The following is an 18727-nucleotide window of genomic DNA, read 5'->3' on the forward strand; positions in this document are numbered from 1 at the left end:
GCTTCTGTAGAATTATGAACACCCAAATGGGAAAACTGGTGATGGGAACCTTGGTGCAAGAGTACTTAGTACAAGGAGGACTTTACACAAACAATCAACAGCCAAGGCTAACAACAAGTATAGGAGGAGCAGATGTTGTGATCTCCAATTCTTTGCAGATAGTCTGCTTCAGGGATCTAGACACAAATACCTACTATTGCTACATCAACATGGTTTGATTGTCAGCAACAGTGAGTTCATTTCCTACTGGCTCTGCTTGAACTGGTAAAGGTCCCAAGATGCTGAAGTTCAAGATAGCAAAAGTATGTTATAAACCCCTCATTATGATATTTGATTTGAGTGTACCTCTTAGATGGAGTTTCCAACAGCCAGGGTGCTCTGCTTGTTCTGAAAAATGAGATACTGTATTGGTAAATGTCTCGTTTTGATAAAATCCAGGGTGTAACTCTCAGCCTGTCCCATCCTGATGAAAATTATGTTGATGGAATCATCAGAATTCAAATTATCCCTCATCAGACTGGTTTTCATGGCTAATGATGGCTGTTCTAAAGATTATGTCATAAGGAAGGCGGAGAAACTGGCCTCCCATATGTACTTACACAATTGAAGCTTACTCTGTGAAGTTTCTTGTGAGCAATGAACTAATAGAATCAAGGCACGCTTACCACCACTATTCTTACCATGAAGGTAACCGATGTCTTTGTGGTCCTGACACTTTTCAGCTACTTTGAAGGTAAGTAATTTTTGTTATAATCGTTACAGGTCCATGTGTCTGCCTTTGCCTAAAGAATAGGAGTTAGTGCCTTTTAGTTCTTAACTGAATTGAGAAAACTGGGGAAAGCCAATGTTAGGAACAACCACCCTGTTATACTTCACCCATGATTGTGACATAGATCTTTTTGATATTATTAAGGAATGATATTATTAATGATACAATTCTGCCACTGGTAAATATTTTCAAATTTTGCATGTGAAAATCCTTTTCAAAAGATTTTTCTGCCAATTGTTTACACTGATTTTGTTTTTCTTGGAGAGGACCATTCCAGTGTGCCTTCTGAGTAAATAGCTTTCATCTGTTAAAGAATTGTGATCTGTGTATTTGTGAAAGCTAGATTACATTTTTAATTCTTCTAACAATGTTCCTGTTGGAAAGGGATGAAAGTGAACAGAGGAATATGATAGAGAGGGTGTGATTCTGCAGTATTTACATTATTTGTATTGACATCTAGATTAACACTATGGTGTGAATGTCAAAAAGAAGTGATAAAATGTGGATAGAGGCCAACTAAATATGACTCAATAGAGCTTGTTGTTTTTTATACAAACATCATCCTATTTATATGGATAGTTTTATTATCAGAAAGTCTAGGGAGTCCTATAATTGCAAACTGTGGGTTTAGGTGAGTCCTCAGAGATAGAGTTTTGTTTTTTAGTTCTTTGATTGTATTATTTAACCCAGTATTTATCTTTGAGGACTCCTTTGTAAGTTATTATTACCGGTAGCTAACTAATTTATCTATGACATGGCAAGAGAAATAAGTTTATATGGCAGGGCCAGAGGAAGTATAATAGGGCTTGGATCATGTTGATGGATAAAAATCTAAGGTCTTTAGTGGCATTTTCCATGTTCTGGATTAGTTCATGGTTGTGACCATTAATGAGTTTTTCTGCTTGAGGCCCTAGTTAAAAATCATCTGATTCGGATGTTTACCAGGTCACCCATGTGTCATGGTATCCCTAGTATGGCATCTCTTGGAGACAGTAGTTTAGAATTACCTCCTGGTACCTGAGGAATTGTCTTGTGGGCCAGCCTGTGAAGCCTGTATGGAAAGATGGAGGTAGTGCTTGGGGGCTATTAACTAGAACAGGATGTTATTAGCACCTACTTTTTCGAATGCCTCCAAAATGTGGAGGCCTTGTTTTACAGCAGTAGGTTGGTCCATATGCCATTCAAATTATCTGTAATCTGGAACGTCCACTCTGGATTCCAGTACATCATGTTGGTTTGTTCTTCATTCAAATTGGTATCAGGGGATTGTGGCTTTCTATGCTCAGTTGGCTTTGCCTTTCTTGGAGGACCTTGGGTCCCCATTCTAGTGGTTTGATGCAAGTGTTGCATCTTCTTTGCCTGCAGCTTCCAGAGTAGTCTTCAAATTGTGGTAAGTGGCAAGATATGCCTATCCGAATGTGCCCGCAGAAGATAACACTGTACAAAGGAATTAACCTGTTTATTGGATCTTGGAAGCTAATCAGGGTGAACCCTTGTTATTGCTTGGATGGGAGACCACCAAGGAAGTCTAGGATTGCTATGCAGAGGTACGCAATGGCAAACACCTCTGTGTTGTTCTTGTCTTGACAGCTCTATGGGCCTCCATAAGTTGACTACAATTTGATGGTTTAAAAAGTGCTGCATATTAAAGAGAAGGAGTAGGAGCACTAGGAGGAACAAATTTTGTGATGTTTGGTCAAAATAATGGATGGGTTGACTGAAAAAATGTTAAAAGAGAGATTGTAAAAAGCACTTTAGATCTGTGATTTCATAGAGGAGAATGTTATTGTATTTACATAGCTGCTATACTGATTGGTGATTGGGCTGGTCTACAGGACTAGTTACACACTCTCAGCCTATCTCACAGGGTCGTAGGTGATGATAAAATAGAGGAGAGGAGAATGGTGAAAGCTGCTTTGGGTTCCCATTGGGGAGAAAGGTAAGGTTCAAAGAAGTAAAAAATAAATAGTAAATAATGTGATAAAATAGCATTGAATTAATTACATTTTAGAAATGCTGAAGAAGATAAAAACACCAAAAGGGAAACCAAATATAGATCTTGTATACTGAGTATGCCCTGACCTGGATAGCCCCAGGCTAGCTGGATCTCGTCAGATCTCAGAAGCTAAGCAGGGCCGGCACTGGCAAGTATTTGGATGGGAGACCTCCAAGAAATGCCAGGGTCGTGACATGGAGGCAGGCAATGGCAAACCACCTCTGAATGTCTCTTGCCTTGAAAACCTCACCAAAGGTTACCATAACTCAGATGCGACTTGATGGCAAAAAAATAAATGAAAGACTGCATCTGGAAAATTAGAAGGTCTGGTTCCTTTTGAAGATGAGGTGGAGTGCTACAAAAGGTGATTCTAATATGGGGATGGAGGATGTTCAAATGTGAGATTTCTGAGGTTATATAGTATTGCAAGGTGTGTAAGTAAGGTAAAGGTCCCCTGTGCAAGCACCGGGTCATTCCTGACCCATGGGGTGACGTCACATCCCGACATTTCCTAGGCAGACTTTGTTTGCGGGGTGGTTTGCCAGTGCCTTCCCCAGTCATCTTCCCTTTACCCCCAGCAAGCTGGGTACTCATTTGACCGATCTCGGAAGGATGGAAGGCTGAATCAACCTTGAGCCAGCTACCTAAAACCAACCCCCGTTGGGATCAAACTCAGGTCGTGAGCAAGCTTGGACTGCAGTACTGTAGCTTACCACTTTGCGCCACGGGGCATGTACTACATGCTTTTCTGTATATTCGAACCAGCCTTGTTGAGGATAGGTCTGCTAGGACTGGATTTGGCAAGGAGGATGGTATTTTTATGACAAATGCTACAAAATACCTAGTACTTGCTAAGAACTTCCTATCACTCAGCCAGTAAATGATAGGTTTCATGAAGAAATGCCTGGGTGTTAGTTAGATGTTAAAATTACATTATGATAATGACTATTTCTTGTTTTATAATCGGGATGGGAGTCAAAGGGCTTCATGTGCACTTCTGCTCGAGAAAGGGAGGGGTGTCCCTGATTTCTACTCATTCCATCCCTCAAGAAGGACTTCCGCATGCTATTCCAGAGGGAGTTGCTTGGGGGAAGCTTTGCCAACCTGCAAATAGGGCTTGGAGACCCCCCAGAATTACAACTGATCTCCAGACTTTGGTGATCAGTTCCCCTGCTATTATATACAACTGCAGTCCCTCCTCTCCCAAAATTCTGCCTTCCCTTGGCTCCACTTCCAAATCTCCAGGAACTTCCAAACCCAAAGTTAGCAACACTACTTGGGGGTTTGTGAACAAGGTGTTGCAATTGGAAGGAGGAAACCAGAAAATATTGTGGTGTCAGCTGAATTCGTTTTATGATTTGGCACTATGAATCTAGGTATTTACAGTAAGTGGATGTGTACTTTGGTGCATCTTTACTCAGAGGTATTGCATTAGTTGAGTTGATGAACAGCCCAAGCAACAATCTTGTCATGAAATTCTTTAGAAAGTTCCCGTTAAAGTGAACACCATGCTAAGAACAATGTTCCTATAGGCTGCCCATCACCACTTATGGGAAATGGAATGATCTGCAAGCACATGATCTGCAGAAAGTATTTCTCTTCTATAGGTGCCAATGGAGAAGCATATCCCCTAGATTTATGGGCAATTAGACTGACAAAACATAGGTGGTTTCCACATGGGGACAGGTTTGTGTGGTTTCCCCATTGCTGATTCAGCTGCTGATAAAGCGTGATAACAGCGGGGCTCCCACATGGCAGGTTTCTCCCCAGTTTCCCTGCCCCAGTTTCCCAGCAGCAGCTAGTCCCCTTCTCCTGGGCATTTTTTTTAAATAATAATAAGAGTTTGTTTTTATATGCCAACTTTCTCTACCACTTAAGGGAGAATCACCTTCCCTTTCTTCCCCACAACAGGCACCCTGTGAGGTAGGTGGGGCTGAGAGTGTGTGACTAGCCCAAGGTCACCCAGCTGGCTTCATGTGTAGGAGTGGAGAAACCAACCCAGTTCACCAGATTAGCTTCTGCCGCTCATGTGGAGGAGTGGGGAATCAAACCCGGTTCTCCAGATTAGAGTCCAACCGCTCCAAACCACCGCTCTTAACCACTACACCAGCAGTAGAATATTAATAAACTGATATAACACTATAAGCATAGGTGTAACAGCTTCTCTGAATTCCCAGCTCTCATCTTTCAAAAAAGTAAGCCTCCAGCCCCTTCTGTTGTGGAGACATGCCTTCATCCTTATATTTCTGCTAAGAAAGGGGCCAGACATTTACTTAAAAAAAAAAAAAACATGGAAACTAGGCATTCAAAGAACCTGTTACACATACTGTTACAATGGAATATAAATATAAAAATATTCTAGTGTGAATTTTTTTTAAAGCCCCTAGGTGGCAAAGGCCTTGACCTGAATGGCGCAGGCTAGCCTGATCTCGTCAGCTCTCAGAAGCTAAGCAGGGTCAGCTCTGGTTAGTATTTGGATGGGAGACCACCAAGGAAGTCCAGGGTTGCCGTGCAGAGGAAGGCACTGGCAAACCACCTCTGTTAGTCTCTTGCCATGAAAACCCCAAAAAGGTGTCTCCATATGTCGGCTGCGACTTGATGGCACTTTACACACACACACAGGTGGCAAAGAGGAGAAAAGGGCTGCTGAGGGGACCGTGTCAGGGAAATTGTCTGCCATGTGGTTTAGAAGAAGAAAACACTTCCCAACAGCATTGAAGCTAAGGCAGATAAACCTTGTGGAAATGGCCCTAATCATGTTTACTCAGAAATAAGCCCTATTGGAATAATGCGATTTATTTCTGAGCAAATGTACTCAGAATCAAAAGCACTGAAAATCCTACTCAAACCAGTCAAAGAAGGGAGATCTGTATAAGCAGCTGCTCATTTGTGTTGTGCTTGGATAGGTACGAGTACCCCATCTGGGGTCACTGTGTCAATGTGCAACAAAACACAACAAATTTGGATCAGAGCCAGAAGCCGAGATTCACTGGCTACCTGTTCAAATTAAGTAACCATTTTATTTGTTTTCTGAAGGACTTTCCAACATTTCACAGTCTGTATATTTTTGTTGCAGATGTTGTCAGTCAAGCTAGATACAAGGTTAGTCCAAACTTTTCTATTACTTTTTCTTAGATAGTTCATACAAACTGTAAAGAAGGAATCTGAGCTGCTGCCGGTCAGATTAGACAATACTGACTTTGATGGACCAAGGGTGTGGGGTCTGATTCAGTATAAGGCAGCTTCATGTGTTCATGTGTTCATAAATCTCCTAAATATGAAAGGCTGTTTTCAAAAATATTTATGAATGTACTGAAATATCTTCAGACTATAAATAACATAAGATGAGGGTCATAATTAAAATTGAGGTTATTCTGTTAATAATATATAATGTGTTAATAATACGTAGGTCTCAACAAAAGCAAAAATGAAAATTCAGATACTCAGATATATGAACATCTAGAGAACGCACATGTAGTCATTACAGTTTATCAGCTCAATGTGAAATCATATTTTAGAAGACAAATAAGGAAAGACTCTTTTTAGAATTCTGTTCTTACAGTGCACTCTTAAGCAGAGTAACATCCTTCTCATTAAAGTCAGTGGGTTTAGAAGGGTGCAACTGTGCTTAGGATTGCAAGACACCTATCGTATATTATCCCCCTCTCGCCCAACTGTCACACCAACGGCCACACAGCACATTGCTGGGAACTAATTTCCCAATAAGGTTGCCAACCTCCAGGTGGCGGCTGGAGTTCTCCCACTATCACAGCTGATCTCCATGCAATAGAAATCAGTTCCCCTGGAGAAAATGGCCGCTTTGACACCCTCCTCAGGCTCCATCCCCAAAATCTCCAGGTATTTCCCAACCCAGAGCTGGCAACCCTATTTCCCAAGCATGTGGGGCCCCAATTTGGATTGGGACCACGGGGTGGTGGTGGGGAGTGGGCATCAGACAGATGATCTGCACATGCAGTCGTCCCCCCCCCCCCCCGCAGTGTGGCAAATGGCCCACTCAGGGCTGTTTTGGATTTTGTGAAAACCACACAGGGGGAAGGCTGAAGCCCCAAATACTTTTGAAATGAGTTCCCAGCAGCATGCCAGGTGGCTGTTGGTATGAGAGTCAGATTAGGGAAGCCAGACACATCTCTCAAAAAATTGTCTCATCTTGTTTGGCCCTTATTTTCCATCACTCTTTTCCTGAAAGCACTATCTGAAATCTGGAGGTAGTCGTTTGTTTTATGGACTTTTCCAGTCCTTGACATAAGTCTTGAAACTTGGTATCAACTTAAATGTGATTGAGAGCATAGGTCTCAACCAGCCTTTTAAAGAGGGAGTTGAACTTTTCCTTCCCTGCATGGTGTTGCTTAATTGAAACTGAGGGGACAGGACACTGCTGTGAATCTTTTAAAGGAAAAAAAGGCAGGTATCCATATTTTGCCTGAATCTTTTAAAGGAAAAAAAGGCAGGTATCCATCTTTTGCCTGTCATTTTGCTTTAAAGGGCTATTTTTTTTGGGGGGGGGACCAATAGGTTTAAGCACCCTCTTTAATTAAGCTCTAAAAGATCCTAAGAATATCCAGTCATGAGTCTCCTAGTGTCTTATCCTTTTTTTGACAGAGGAAAGCAAAGCGGAGCAAAGCATAGGAAGAGGTTGTGTATTCCTCAGATTGCTGACTCCATTGTAAACAATTTAAGGATTGCAGCCTAAGGCAGGCAAGCCTCACTAAATGCTCCTTTGTTCCTCTAGGAAGGCATGTGCCTTGAATTCCAGCCCTTATTACACAATGGGAGTTTATATTGCAGTAGAGACATCAACCCTATCATTGGTCCAGATGGCAAGACACACACGAACAAGTGTGTCATGTGCCGCGAAGTCTTGTGAGTATTAAAAATAAGCAATTGCTTCAGGGACATTAAAGCAATGATAAGAGTTGCTATACTGGTTGTTTTCCCTGTGTCTTCTCCTCCTACAGACAGATTCCTAGTTTCATCTTTATGGCAGAAACCTTTGGCTGAGGCAAATGTTGCAAGCTATAACTCCCAGAACAGAGAGGTCAGTTTCTGCCCTTTCTCTAGCACACAAGGTCGATATCTGAATTCAAGAATCCTGTTGGCATTTTCTTCAAAGCCAGCAGGATTACACATTAAGAATTATGCAGGTGTTTAATATTAATGTGTACCTGTTGTGATACTTGTGAGTGTGCCTTTAAGAAGGATGTAACATTCCCACTTCCTTTTCCTCCTGTACCTCTTCAGGTACTTACATGTGTGGATTGGTCTGTGAATCTGCTCTTTTCACATGAAAGATGCTTAAGTAAATGTGTTCTCCTGTATGATATTTTAAACCACAAATCTTTGCTTCTCTCTGAGTGCCCTCTCTGGGATGGGATGTGTGAGAGGTTCTCTTATGCAGGAGGCCTCTGCTTCTATAGGTTCCTATCACTCTGGTGGGTATATGACTGCCAGCTGGAACACACACAGAGATCCAAGATACTGGATCATTTTGCAAATGAAACGCTTTATTGGAAGGCACTATTATATAATACGCTATGAAAGCAACCTGCATGATATATGACGAAATGATAAAAGACATGGATATAGAAATACCAGAAGATGTATATAATATGGGACACATAAACAGGCAGTTCATAAGCATGAGCACCCCGTCCTTAGAGATGGGAACAGAGGTGTTGACTTAATTTCCCCCTCATTCACTTTGGCACCCAGGGAGCAAAAAGCCCCATACCCATAACATCTTCCAGCATCCCCAAACTGTATGCTGGTCTTCATATCAGTCATGAGATTGTTTTTGTTTGTCACAGTGCATTCCTAAGGAGTGTTACTCCAGTCTAAGCCCATTGAAATGAATGGGCTTAGACTGGAGTAACTCGCCTTAGGAATGCACTGTCAGAGTTGCACTTGGTCCTGGTGGCTTTATGCTTTATTAGCAGTCAGCAGCACCTCCTGGAGGCTTCCAGTCAGGGTTATTTAGGCTAGGGTTCAAGGAATGGTGCCCTTGTACAGCATGACTGTGCATGCAAACTGTTTTTCTTGTGGGGGGGGGATCCTTCTTAAATACAGGATTAAGGCCAGCGCAATTTTGTTTTCTATTCCTGTAGTTCCTCATACATCAGAAATCTACAGACTTCTGTTGGCATCCCAGTAGCTACTTATCTTAACTCAGCAGACACAGTAGATATAACATATTCCCATGGATGACCACCTCCTGTTCTCCTTCAACTGAATCCACAGATTCTCCTGAAGCCATTGGAACAATAGTTCAAAGTAGGCTTGCCATTTGCCCATTATTAGCAGGAAGGCTCCCACAATGCTCATCTGACCCTACTGGTGCTCAGTTGAGCAGTGGTGGGGAAATGGGAACACACAACAGCAATGCATCAGTGTCACTTCCAGCTGGAACTCAGAAATGACATCAGCCATGCTCTAGGAATCTTCCAGATTTCTACCGTTTTTACCACTTAGAATGGGTGCAATCCTAGAGAGTCGGTGATGTCACTTGGGGGTTCCAGCCAGAAGTGACAGTGCTATGTTCCCAATCGCCTTTCCCCCATGCCTCATCCCTAAAAGTCTCCCAGGGGTTCCAGACATTCCCCTGGCAACCCTAACTCAAAGTAAGATTAAAATTCAAAGTGCCTCTCCCCACACCAAATATATTGCACAGTGAAACACAGGTGGGGTTGTCTGGAGGGAGAGTCTTGCAAAAAAATCATTTGGACAAGCTGGCCCCCTCAATATTAAGAAGTACTTGTGATTAGTGGTACTTGCAGTTCCATGTTCCTCAGGGAATGCTAAACAATGGCCCAGGGCTGTATCATTGTGATCTCAGCAAAAGCCACAGCTGCTGATGGCAAACTATATAGAGCTGCCTTGGACAGCTTCCTGGAGAGGCAGTATTAAAATGTTTTAAATAAATACATTATACAGAGTCAAGGTCTGAAATTCATTTTGTTCAAAGATAGGGCTGTCCACTGGGCCAATCCAGGGTCAAAAACTGTGCTGGACTACCATTCCCCCCCTTTGACATACTGATTGGCTAAGGCCAAGCATGAATATCACATCCAGTGTGACCAAATTATACGCCACTCTCTACCACCTTGGCATCACCAATGATCAAGGTTGATGTGCAGTTACGATTCCCTTATTCAACATCCAACATATGGAAATAGTACAATAATATCATAATACTACACATCAATAGTACAATAATAGCATAATAGCATACTGAACAACTGTAGTACAACTATAGTACATTAGTACAACTATAGTATGACTATAAGTGGAAACAAACAAAAAATAGAGTCAAGGTGCTGCTTTCATGAATCTTCTGCAGGAAATCCTTCAGTAATCTTTCTTTTGTCCTGGTTTGTCCATTGTGTGAAATAGAATGCTGGGCTAGATAGACCACTGGTGTGATCCAGCAGGGCTAATAATTATGAGAGGGAACCATTTGTAGGAATGATTGCATTCATACAGCCTTGTGTTATAGGCATATGTTATTTAAATTTTCCATTCATAACCCTGACCTGTGCTTTCTATTGTCTTTATTAATAGGAAAAAAAGAGGATTTGTTATTAATGAAGGCTGGTCTACAAGTACTTCAGAAAAGGTGGGAAGGCATTGTTACTAAAGCATGAGAAGTCTTATTACCTAATCTGATGATGCTTAATCCTGCATTTGATGGTTTTGGTGGTGGCTGTGTTGAAATGGAAGACTTCAAATTTCTTTGTGAGTTGGAGTGTATAGTCCAGATTTACAACAATGTTAATTGATTTAAGAGTCAGGATAGTGATTGATCTTTGTATTTAAGTATATTCACAAGAAATACAAATGCAGACCTGCAGCATTACATAGAAATGTGCAATGGTCTCCTCCTTCACAGCCTTATTGATTGTTCAGTAGAAAGATGCCAGGAATGGTCCGCTTTTAATGCATGCTTTCTGACAGCCAGATTATGTGTGTTCTTCCCCCATCACCCCTAGCTTTTGAATTAATTAATATTGGATTGATTGACACTAGAAATTTGGAAACTGGGAACTGAAGGCCCACTCACCATCATCCTCTTTCCAATGAGGACAGGATGCACCTTCCCCATTCCTTTCCAGGATTATGCTCATATATATTATATTCTGGCTTGGATCCACTGGACAGGGGACTCCCAGAAGCAACATTTCAGGGTGGGGAGATTTGGGACTACGAAGTGAATTTCAAAGAGTTCAGAAAACAAATGTTCTGAAATTTTTAAAGGGTTTTTATGTAGTATCTGAATAGAGGTGTAACCAGAATGGAGCAGTTGCATCTTTCATTTCCTGGAACCTACAGTACTTTAGGAAAACATGTGAGTAATAGAACCACTTGGGTTCAGATAGGAAGTTCACACTTCAGTGCCCAACTTCCCTGAGTGGTTATGAGACAGCAGAGATGTGGGACTGCCAATCCCATATAATTATGTTATTGAAACCTCACTGGACAATGTGGCATCCTGCAAGTGGGAAATGGCAACTACTCTTCTCCAGTGAAGTATGAATGCCATCATATACCATAACTGCGAGGGCAGTATCTGTCCACAATAGGAAAGGAATGCAAAACTGAAATATGTGTAGGAGACAAGCGTGATGGTTATGCTGGAAGCAGAGAAGGCTCATTTGTTTTGTGCAGAAGATTCCTCCTTCGTGCAAGGAACCAGATCCAGATCCAAATATTTTCACTCCAGTTGATGTAATTTGTAACATTCTAGCCCTGAAATGTACTATTATTTGGTTAAGTGCAACCGAAACTTTAGCATGTTTTCGGTTTATGCCAAGCACAAAGCAGAATGCCTTGAAGATTTTTTTTTTTTGCCTTTTCCCTATTGTCTTTCTGAGACTATCAAGTCTTCAGGGGAGAGCAAGGACTACCTTCCCTGTCTGTAAAGGTGCAAGCACATTGTTGCCACTGGATTCATGCTTAGTGAAGCAATAACACACAAGAACTCCAGCTAGGACAAGGTGTGGGATCAAGTAAGCCCTAACTGCACCTTATTTATCTGGCCAATCCTTTTCTTACACAAATGTTTCTCTAGATAGCAAATAGGTTTTTACTGACTTTTCTTAATCAGCTCTTTGTTTCTTTGCCAAACTTTTTTTTAATCCTTTGACCAGCCTATAATGTAGGTAAAATTTTGAACATGCCTCTAGAAATCCAGCTGGAAGTAAAGGGGGAGCTGAAAAGGAAAAGTGGTAGGTGGGAGAAAGGTGAAGTGTGGCTTCTCCCTTGCAAATTGCTTCATCCAGCATGGTGTAGTGCTTCATCCAGAGCCAGTGTGGCATAGTGGTTAAGAGTGGTGGTTTGGAGTGGTGGACTCTGATCTGGAGAATCTGATTTGATTCCCCACTCCTGCATATGAGCAGCAGACGCTAATCTGGTGAACTGGATTTGTTTCCCCACTCCTACACATGAAGCCAGCCTTGGGCTCATCACACTCTCTCAGCCCCACCTACCTCACAGGGTGTCTGTTGTGGTGAGGGGAAGGGAAGGTGATTGTAAGCTAGTTTGATTCTTCTTTAAGTAGTAGAGAAAGTTGGCATATAAAAACCATCTCTTCTTCATACTTGTTTGTATTTGACAGAAAAAGAGTAGCAGCTGGGGTTTCTAAGCATGATCACAAAAATGTGTCTCTTATATATTTAAAATCTACCAGTCAAGAGCAGAGAGCAAAGTTCATAGTAGCTATTATACATTTATAGGTTTAGTGGAATCTCAGGCAGTGGGCAGAAACCTGAAGTTCAAGAAGACCCTCTAATAAGGTCCTTTTTACACATTACAAAATCCTCATGTTTGTTAAGCGATAACGTGAGGGATTTGAAACAGATGTAGGGCTGTTGAAAAAAAAATCGGTAAAATTCAGATTCGGCAAAATTTGGCCCATTTTGATTCGGGAAATGCCGAAGTCCAAACTCCCCCGATTCGGATCCATGCAATTCGGCGCGAGATTCGGAGTTCGGAAAAAAAATTGGCTGTTTAAAGCCATTAAAAACACATTCACGCCTTTCTGCGGCTCCGGGGGGCATGTTTGGAGGTAGAGGTCCCAAACCTTCAGTGTAGCTTGAGGGGACCCTTCTTGCATGTACCCCCAAGTTTTGTGAAGATTTGGTCAGGGCTCCCCAAGATATGGGGTCTGGAAGGTGTCCCCCCCAATCTGCCCATCGCAATAAAGCTATTACAAACACATTTGCGGCTTTCCGTGGCTCCGGGGGGGGGGCTTTTTGGAGGTAGAGGCCCCAAGCTTTTCAGCATAGCTTGAGGGGACCCTTCTTGCAAGAACCCCCAAGTTTGGTGTCGATTGGGGCTGGGGGTCCCGAGTTATGGGGCCCGGAAGGGGTCCCCCCTCCACCCATTGGAATGAATAGAAATAAATAGATCGTTTGGACTCGGAGTTTGCAAAACCATGCAAAGCAACACGTGACGCAACCTTGGGAGTTTGCAAACCATGCAAAGGGACAGAAGTGCGCTAGCTATGCATAAGGAGCAGGTGGGGTGGAATTTCCCCTTTTGCACGTACTTGAGAGTCGGGATTCTCGGGACTGGGCAAATGCAGAATGACCAGGCAGAATGGGCAACCCCCCCCCTCAAACCAGTATGGCTCAGCCCCAAACGGGGGAAAAACCAAGGAGGAGGAGGAGCGGGTGCCGAGCGGCGCCAGGGAGCGACTCACGCAAGCCGCACTGTCACACTCAATGCCAGGCTAGGGGCAAAAAACAAAAACACAGCACCACATGCACTCCCGCAGAGGTGAGCGGGCACACACCCTCTGCAGAACGGGAGAAGCCCCCCCTCAAACCAGTACAGTTCGGCTCAACCCCAAATGGGGAAAAAACCAAGAAGGAGTAGGTGCGGCCCGGGTGCCTAGCGGAGAGAGACTCGCTATCCGCCGCACAGACTCAACTTAAAACTTTAAAAGCAGAACACACACTCCCGCAGAGGCTAGTAGGCACACCCCTCTTGGCAGAACGGCTTCCCCACCCACCCACAGAAACTGCTCCCCCACACATACACACAGACTCTGCTTCCCCCCCACACACACACACACAGGAGAAAAGGTATAGAGAAAAAACCCCAAAATCAAACTGTGTGGATGTCTTCCAGCAGGAGCACGGAGGAGAAGTAAATCCAATCCTATTTCGGTAAGTACCAGCAGCTCGGCCCAGTCAGGAATCGGATCGCTCAGCAGCACTGCCACCAAATTGGAAGGCAATGAATACAGTCGGGGCGGGAGAGGAGGGACAGTAGTTTTTAGACTCTTCTCTTGGCCATTTCAAAAGTGAGAATCCCTGCTCTGATTGGCCAGGAGAAGACCCAGCTTGACCACCACTGGCCGCGGGAGAATGCTGCTTACTAACTGACGGTTATGCTGCTGATTCTGAGCCCCTGAATTTGCTGAATTTATTTGGCGTGCCCCAAACTCACTGAATTCAGCTCCTCATTTTCCCGCCTTTTTTAAAATTCTGTTCCATCCAAACTGAAAGCTGCCGAATTGGGGGAAATTCGGCTGTTTTTCGGTTCAGGACGAACCGAATCACAGTCCTAAACAGATGTTCAATGGGACTTCTGTGTCTCCCAGACTCATGGAAGTCATTGTTTTTACAACCAGGGAACATGTGCAGAGGTGGCTTTGGCCTTTCCTTCCATTCTGTTTTTCCCCCTTTTAAAGACCAGTGTGGATTCACTGTTGGCTCTGTTTCAGAACTTATGTGCTGCTGCATAAGTAATGTGATTTCATAAATGAAGCTCATAGTAACTTCTCAGGGTGCTTTAAGGAGGAGAAAACAATGTGCAATCCTAAAGAGAGTTACTCCAGTCTAAGCCCATTCTTTTCAATGGGCTTAGACTGGAGTAACTCTCCTTAGGATTGCCCTGTTAATCTGCTTCTGCCCACACAATGCAACCACAAGGAGAAAACGGCACACGTGAGTCTGGGAGACAAAAAAAAAATCCCATCCAATATCTGCTTCAAAGTCCTTATGTTATTGCTAAATAAACAAAGATTTTGTAACGTGTAAGGAGGCCCTCCGTCCTATTGATTTTATAGGCGTTAGACATGTGTTTATATATCCTGTTGATTTAAAAGGTGCTTAAAATACTTATTTTTCTGTGGATTGCAACCTGCATGATTAAATCATAATTTTCATTATTATACAAAAAATATTTCTAAACCTCCCAACTACAAACAATAAAAAAGAACTTGATCTGCTAGTTTCAGTTCAGTGAAATGTGATTGATCACCATTCTTATCGTATTGTTCTCTAATATTCCTTCCATTGGAATTTACGTTCCTTCATCACTCTGGCAAAATTATGACGTATGGTAGATTTTCTTGAGTAAGGCTGCCAGGAGAAAAATTAATCTTTTTCCTTCACTGTAGGATGATGGCTGCAGTGAATACATGCCTTTTTTCATGAAAGGGGGAATTACTTGTACGAGAGAGAATGACCCAGTTCGTGATGCTTTTGGCAGACAATATAGCAATAAGTGCATGATGTGTGCACAAAAGTTGTGAGTAGAGAATGACACATTTGCTGGTTAACTAAGTCAAGTTGTGCTATCCAGAACAATCTTTTGTAATATTTTGTAAACATTTTCTTGCAGCAAAAATGGAGGGAACATGCCATCGTATGAAAAAAACAAAATAGAAAACGAAAGAAAGGAGGTGAGATTAAACTTTACCCAGGTTTGTATCCAACCATGAACATTCTGCATTTATGTTGCAGCTCATGGAATCTTGCAGTGCCTTGTAGACTGATTTCCACCACTCTGGGTGACAGAGACAGGAGAAAGGCCAGGTTCACCTAGAAGCATGCTGCAAAACTCTCCCTATATAGTCACAGACTTGTCACACAGTTCAGACATTTTTTTAGCCTGCTGCTGGACAGAGTACCTTTGTACTAATAGAAGTTGGTGGTAAACTGTTGTGCATGTCCAGAGTGTTGGCTTATGTACAGAATCACTCTTAGTTGCCATATGATGGCCATAAGTTGTCCCATACCCCCATAAGCCATGACATTTACTCCTAATATAAATTTGAAGAACTTTTGCATTCTATTTTACTCAGACTTAAACTTAAACTATTTGATTGTGGAGTTACTTGAGCTCATGATTTCAGGCACCAACAGGTGAAATGAGAACCATCCTAAGTAGTTCTTCTCAGAAGTAAGTTCCATTTTTTCCAATGGTACATACAAAAAGTTCTTGAAACTTTACCCAATTATTATTTTCTTAATGCTTGGGAAATGAATGTTCAATTTTAGTCTATAATTTCAATTACAGTAAACAATAAAGAATTTTCTGCTTAGGGGAAAAATCTGAGGAATCCTTGGAGAAGCAAAAGGGGTATGGTAAGACTAGTGAAATATATCCGGGTAGGGAATCTGCAAACTGACATGAAGCAAATATGGCTTTTGTTGAAACAAGTGATGGTCATGAGAAATTCAGACATATGAATTTTACGAGGAGCACACTAAAATGGTCCAAATTTTTTAAAGAGAAATTATAAAACTTTTTGACCATCATGCTGAAAAGAATAAATTACTCCGTCATTTGTTGACTTGAAACTAAGGACATTAATTTCACATTTGCAGTCATCCTCAGTAAAACTTTAACAAAAAGGTATTTGCCATGAAATAGCTTTGCAAAATCAAGACCGGTATTGCTTTCACCCCAAAACACAATTTGCTTTTATTTATCCTCTAATGCAGGGGTGGGGAACCTCAGGCCCGGGGGCCGTATGTGGCCCCCGAGGACATTTTTGTGGCCCTCGGGAGCTCCGGGAACCCTGCCACGGGAACCCTGCCGTGGAGCTCTGGGGGGAAAGTGCATGGAGACTGGGGCCCGGTTGCTTGGTGCTCCGTGCGCCGCCGGGTGTGTGGGCGGGGGAGGTGGGGTGGCTGGGGCCCGGTCGCGCAGGCAGGCATGCGCCGGTGTGTGTGTGTGTGTGGGGAGGCTTTTCTCTCTTCCTCTTTTTCTGTCACTCTTTCTCCTTTCTCTCCCTCTCTTCCTCCCTCTTTTTCTGTCTCTTTCTTTGTCTCCCTCCATCCTTTTCTTTCTTTCTCCCCTTCTCTCCATTTCTTTCTCCCTTTCTCTCTCTTTCTCCCTCCCTCTTTTCCTCTTTCGCTGTTTTTCTTCCTCCCTTCCTCCCTTGCCAATTGACTGTGGGCTGCGCCCCCCTGGCACCTCGTTTTCTGGGGCCCACTGCTGGCTGCCCTCCCACCTGGGAGGGGGGAGTGGGGGCGCCCTGCAGGCCTTCTCTGGGTGGCCTCCCCTGGGGTTGCCAACCTTCAGGTGGTGGCTGGAGACCTGGCAACCCTAGCCTCTCCCCCCCACGGGAGATCTATACCTGGTATGGCCCCCGAAAGATTTTATAAATGTGCGAATGGCCCTTGACAGGAAAAAGGTTCCCCACCCCTGCTCTAATGCATTTGTATTGGGACTCTAAGGGCCAAGTAGGGTTCCCAGGTCCCTCTTAACCACCAGCAGGAGGTTTTTGGGGTGGATCCTGAGGAGGGTGGGGTTTGGGGAGGGACTTCAGTGCAACAGAGTCCAATTGCCAAAGTGGCCATTTTCTGCAGGTGAACTGATCTCTATCGGCTGGAGACCAGTTGAAATAGCAGGAGATCTCCAGCTACTACCTGGAGGTTGTAATAAAGAATAGTAAGGGGCTCTCAATGGTTATACAAAATCACAAGTATTATTTGACATATAACAGTTTACTGTGTCAACATTACAACACTAAGACAACAAAGTGCTAAGTGATTCTCTGTGTTACAAATCATCTACATGTGCAAAAAATGTTTTCACTATATAGTTGTTTAAACAACTATATAGTGAAATTTTTTTTGCACATGTAGATGATTAGGGATATATAGGAAAAATGCAAGTCTGATGACTGAAACCAAGTTCTAAACTATTGTTTTGTATGTTCTTGTATGTTGATTGTAACACATAGAATCACTTAGCACTTTGTTGTCTTAGTGTTGTAATGTTGTAATGTTGACACAGTAAACTGTTATATGTCAAATTGAATACTTGTGATTTTGTATAACCATTGAGAGCCCCTTACTATTCTTTATTACAGCTTAACTTTGTAGTATCGGTGAATATTTTTGTTGAACTACCTGGAGGTTGGCAACCCTAGTGCCAAGACAGATGTGTCAACAATTACTGATCTCCATTTATCAGTAAAAGGCAAATTTCAAACATGCAGGGTCGTTATTTGAATTGGAGCTGTGCAGGGATGGGAGTTTAATAGGGTTGCCAACCTCCAGGTGAGGGCTGCAGTTCTCCTGTAATTACAACTGATCTCCAGACTACAATGATTAGTGCCCTAGAGAAAATGGCAGGTTTGGACAGAGGCCTCCATGACATCACTTCCCAGCTGAGCTCCTTCCTCTCCCCAAACTGCACTTTCCCCAGGCTCCACCTCCAGCTGTCCAGGAATTTTCCAAACTGGAGCCAGTAATTCTAGACTTTAACCCTTCACATTCCACATAGTTTCACCAATCAGAACTCCTTCCCCTTGTTATTAATAGCACTTTAAAAGAAAGAGACATTTTTAGAAGGGTCCATCTTTTTTCCTTTAAAGTGCTAATGACAACTTGGAGTGGTAGCAGCAGCTTTGATGTGGAGACAGAGAGCCAAATCTTGCCCCTGTGTTGTTCTGATCTGAACTGGGGTTGCACATGCTTGCAGTTTGCCTTTTGCAGATGAACTTTGCCATGTCTATTGGCCCTAAATTCCCAACACGCACCATGAGGGCTGATGCAAATGAAGTATCTGAATGGATTTAGTGCTGTTGACCGCCTAGTGGTAACTGCTGTAATCTGGGGGAAAATGTTGAGTATAATAAGCATGTTGGGAAAAGAGGGGGAGATGCATTTTATCATTCAGATCAATTGCATGCTTTGAATATC

General features: G+C 42.8%; 1 protein-coding gene across 1 annotated transcript; it reads left to right on the forward strand.

The window, feature by feature from the left end:
* Positions 1-640: 640 nt before the first annotated feature.
* On the forward strand, positions 641-18604 carry LOC130475674 (serine protease inhibitor Kazal-type 5-like). The gene is made up of 7 exons (XM_056847509.1): positions 641-733; positions 5842-5867; positions 7516-7646; positions 10341-10395; positions 15187-15317; positions 15411-15471; positions 18521-18604. The coding sequence occupies exons 1-7, from the start codon at positions 682-684 to the stop codon at positions 18602-18604; spliced, it is 540 nt and encodes a 179-aa protein (XP_056703487.1). The 5' UTR covers positions 641-681.
* The last annotated feature ends 123 nt before the right edge of the window (positions 18605-18727 follow it).

Source organism: Euleptes europaea, chromosome 1, assembly GCF_029931775.1.
Source record: "Euleptes europaea isolate rEulEur1 chromosome 1, rEulEur1.hap1, whole genome shotgun sequence".
NCBI lineage: Eukaryota > Metazoa > Chordata > Lepidosauria > Squamata > Sphaerodactylidae > Euleptes > Euleptes europaea.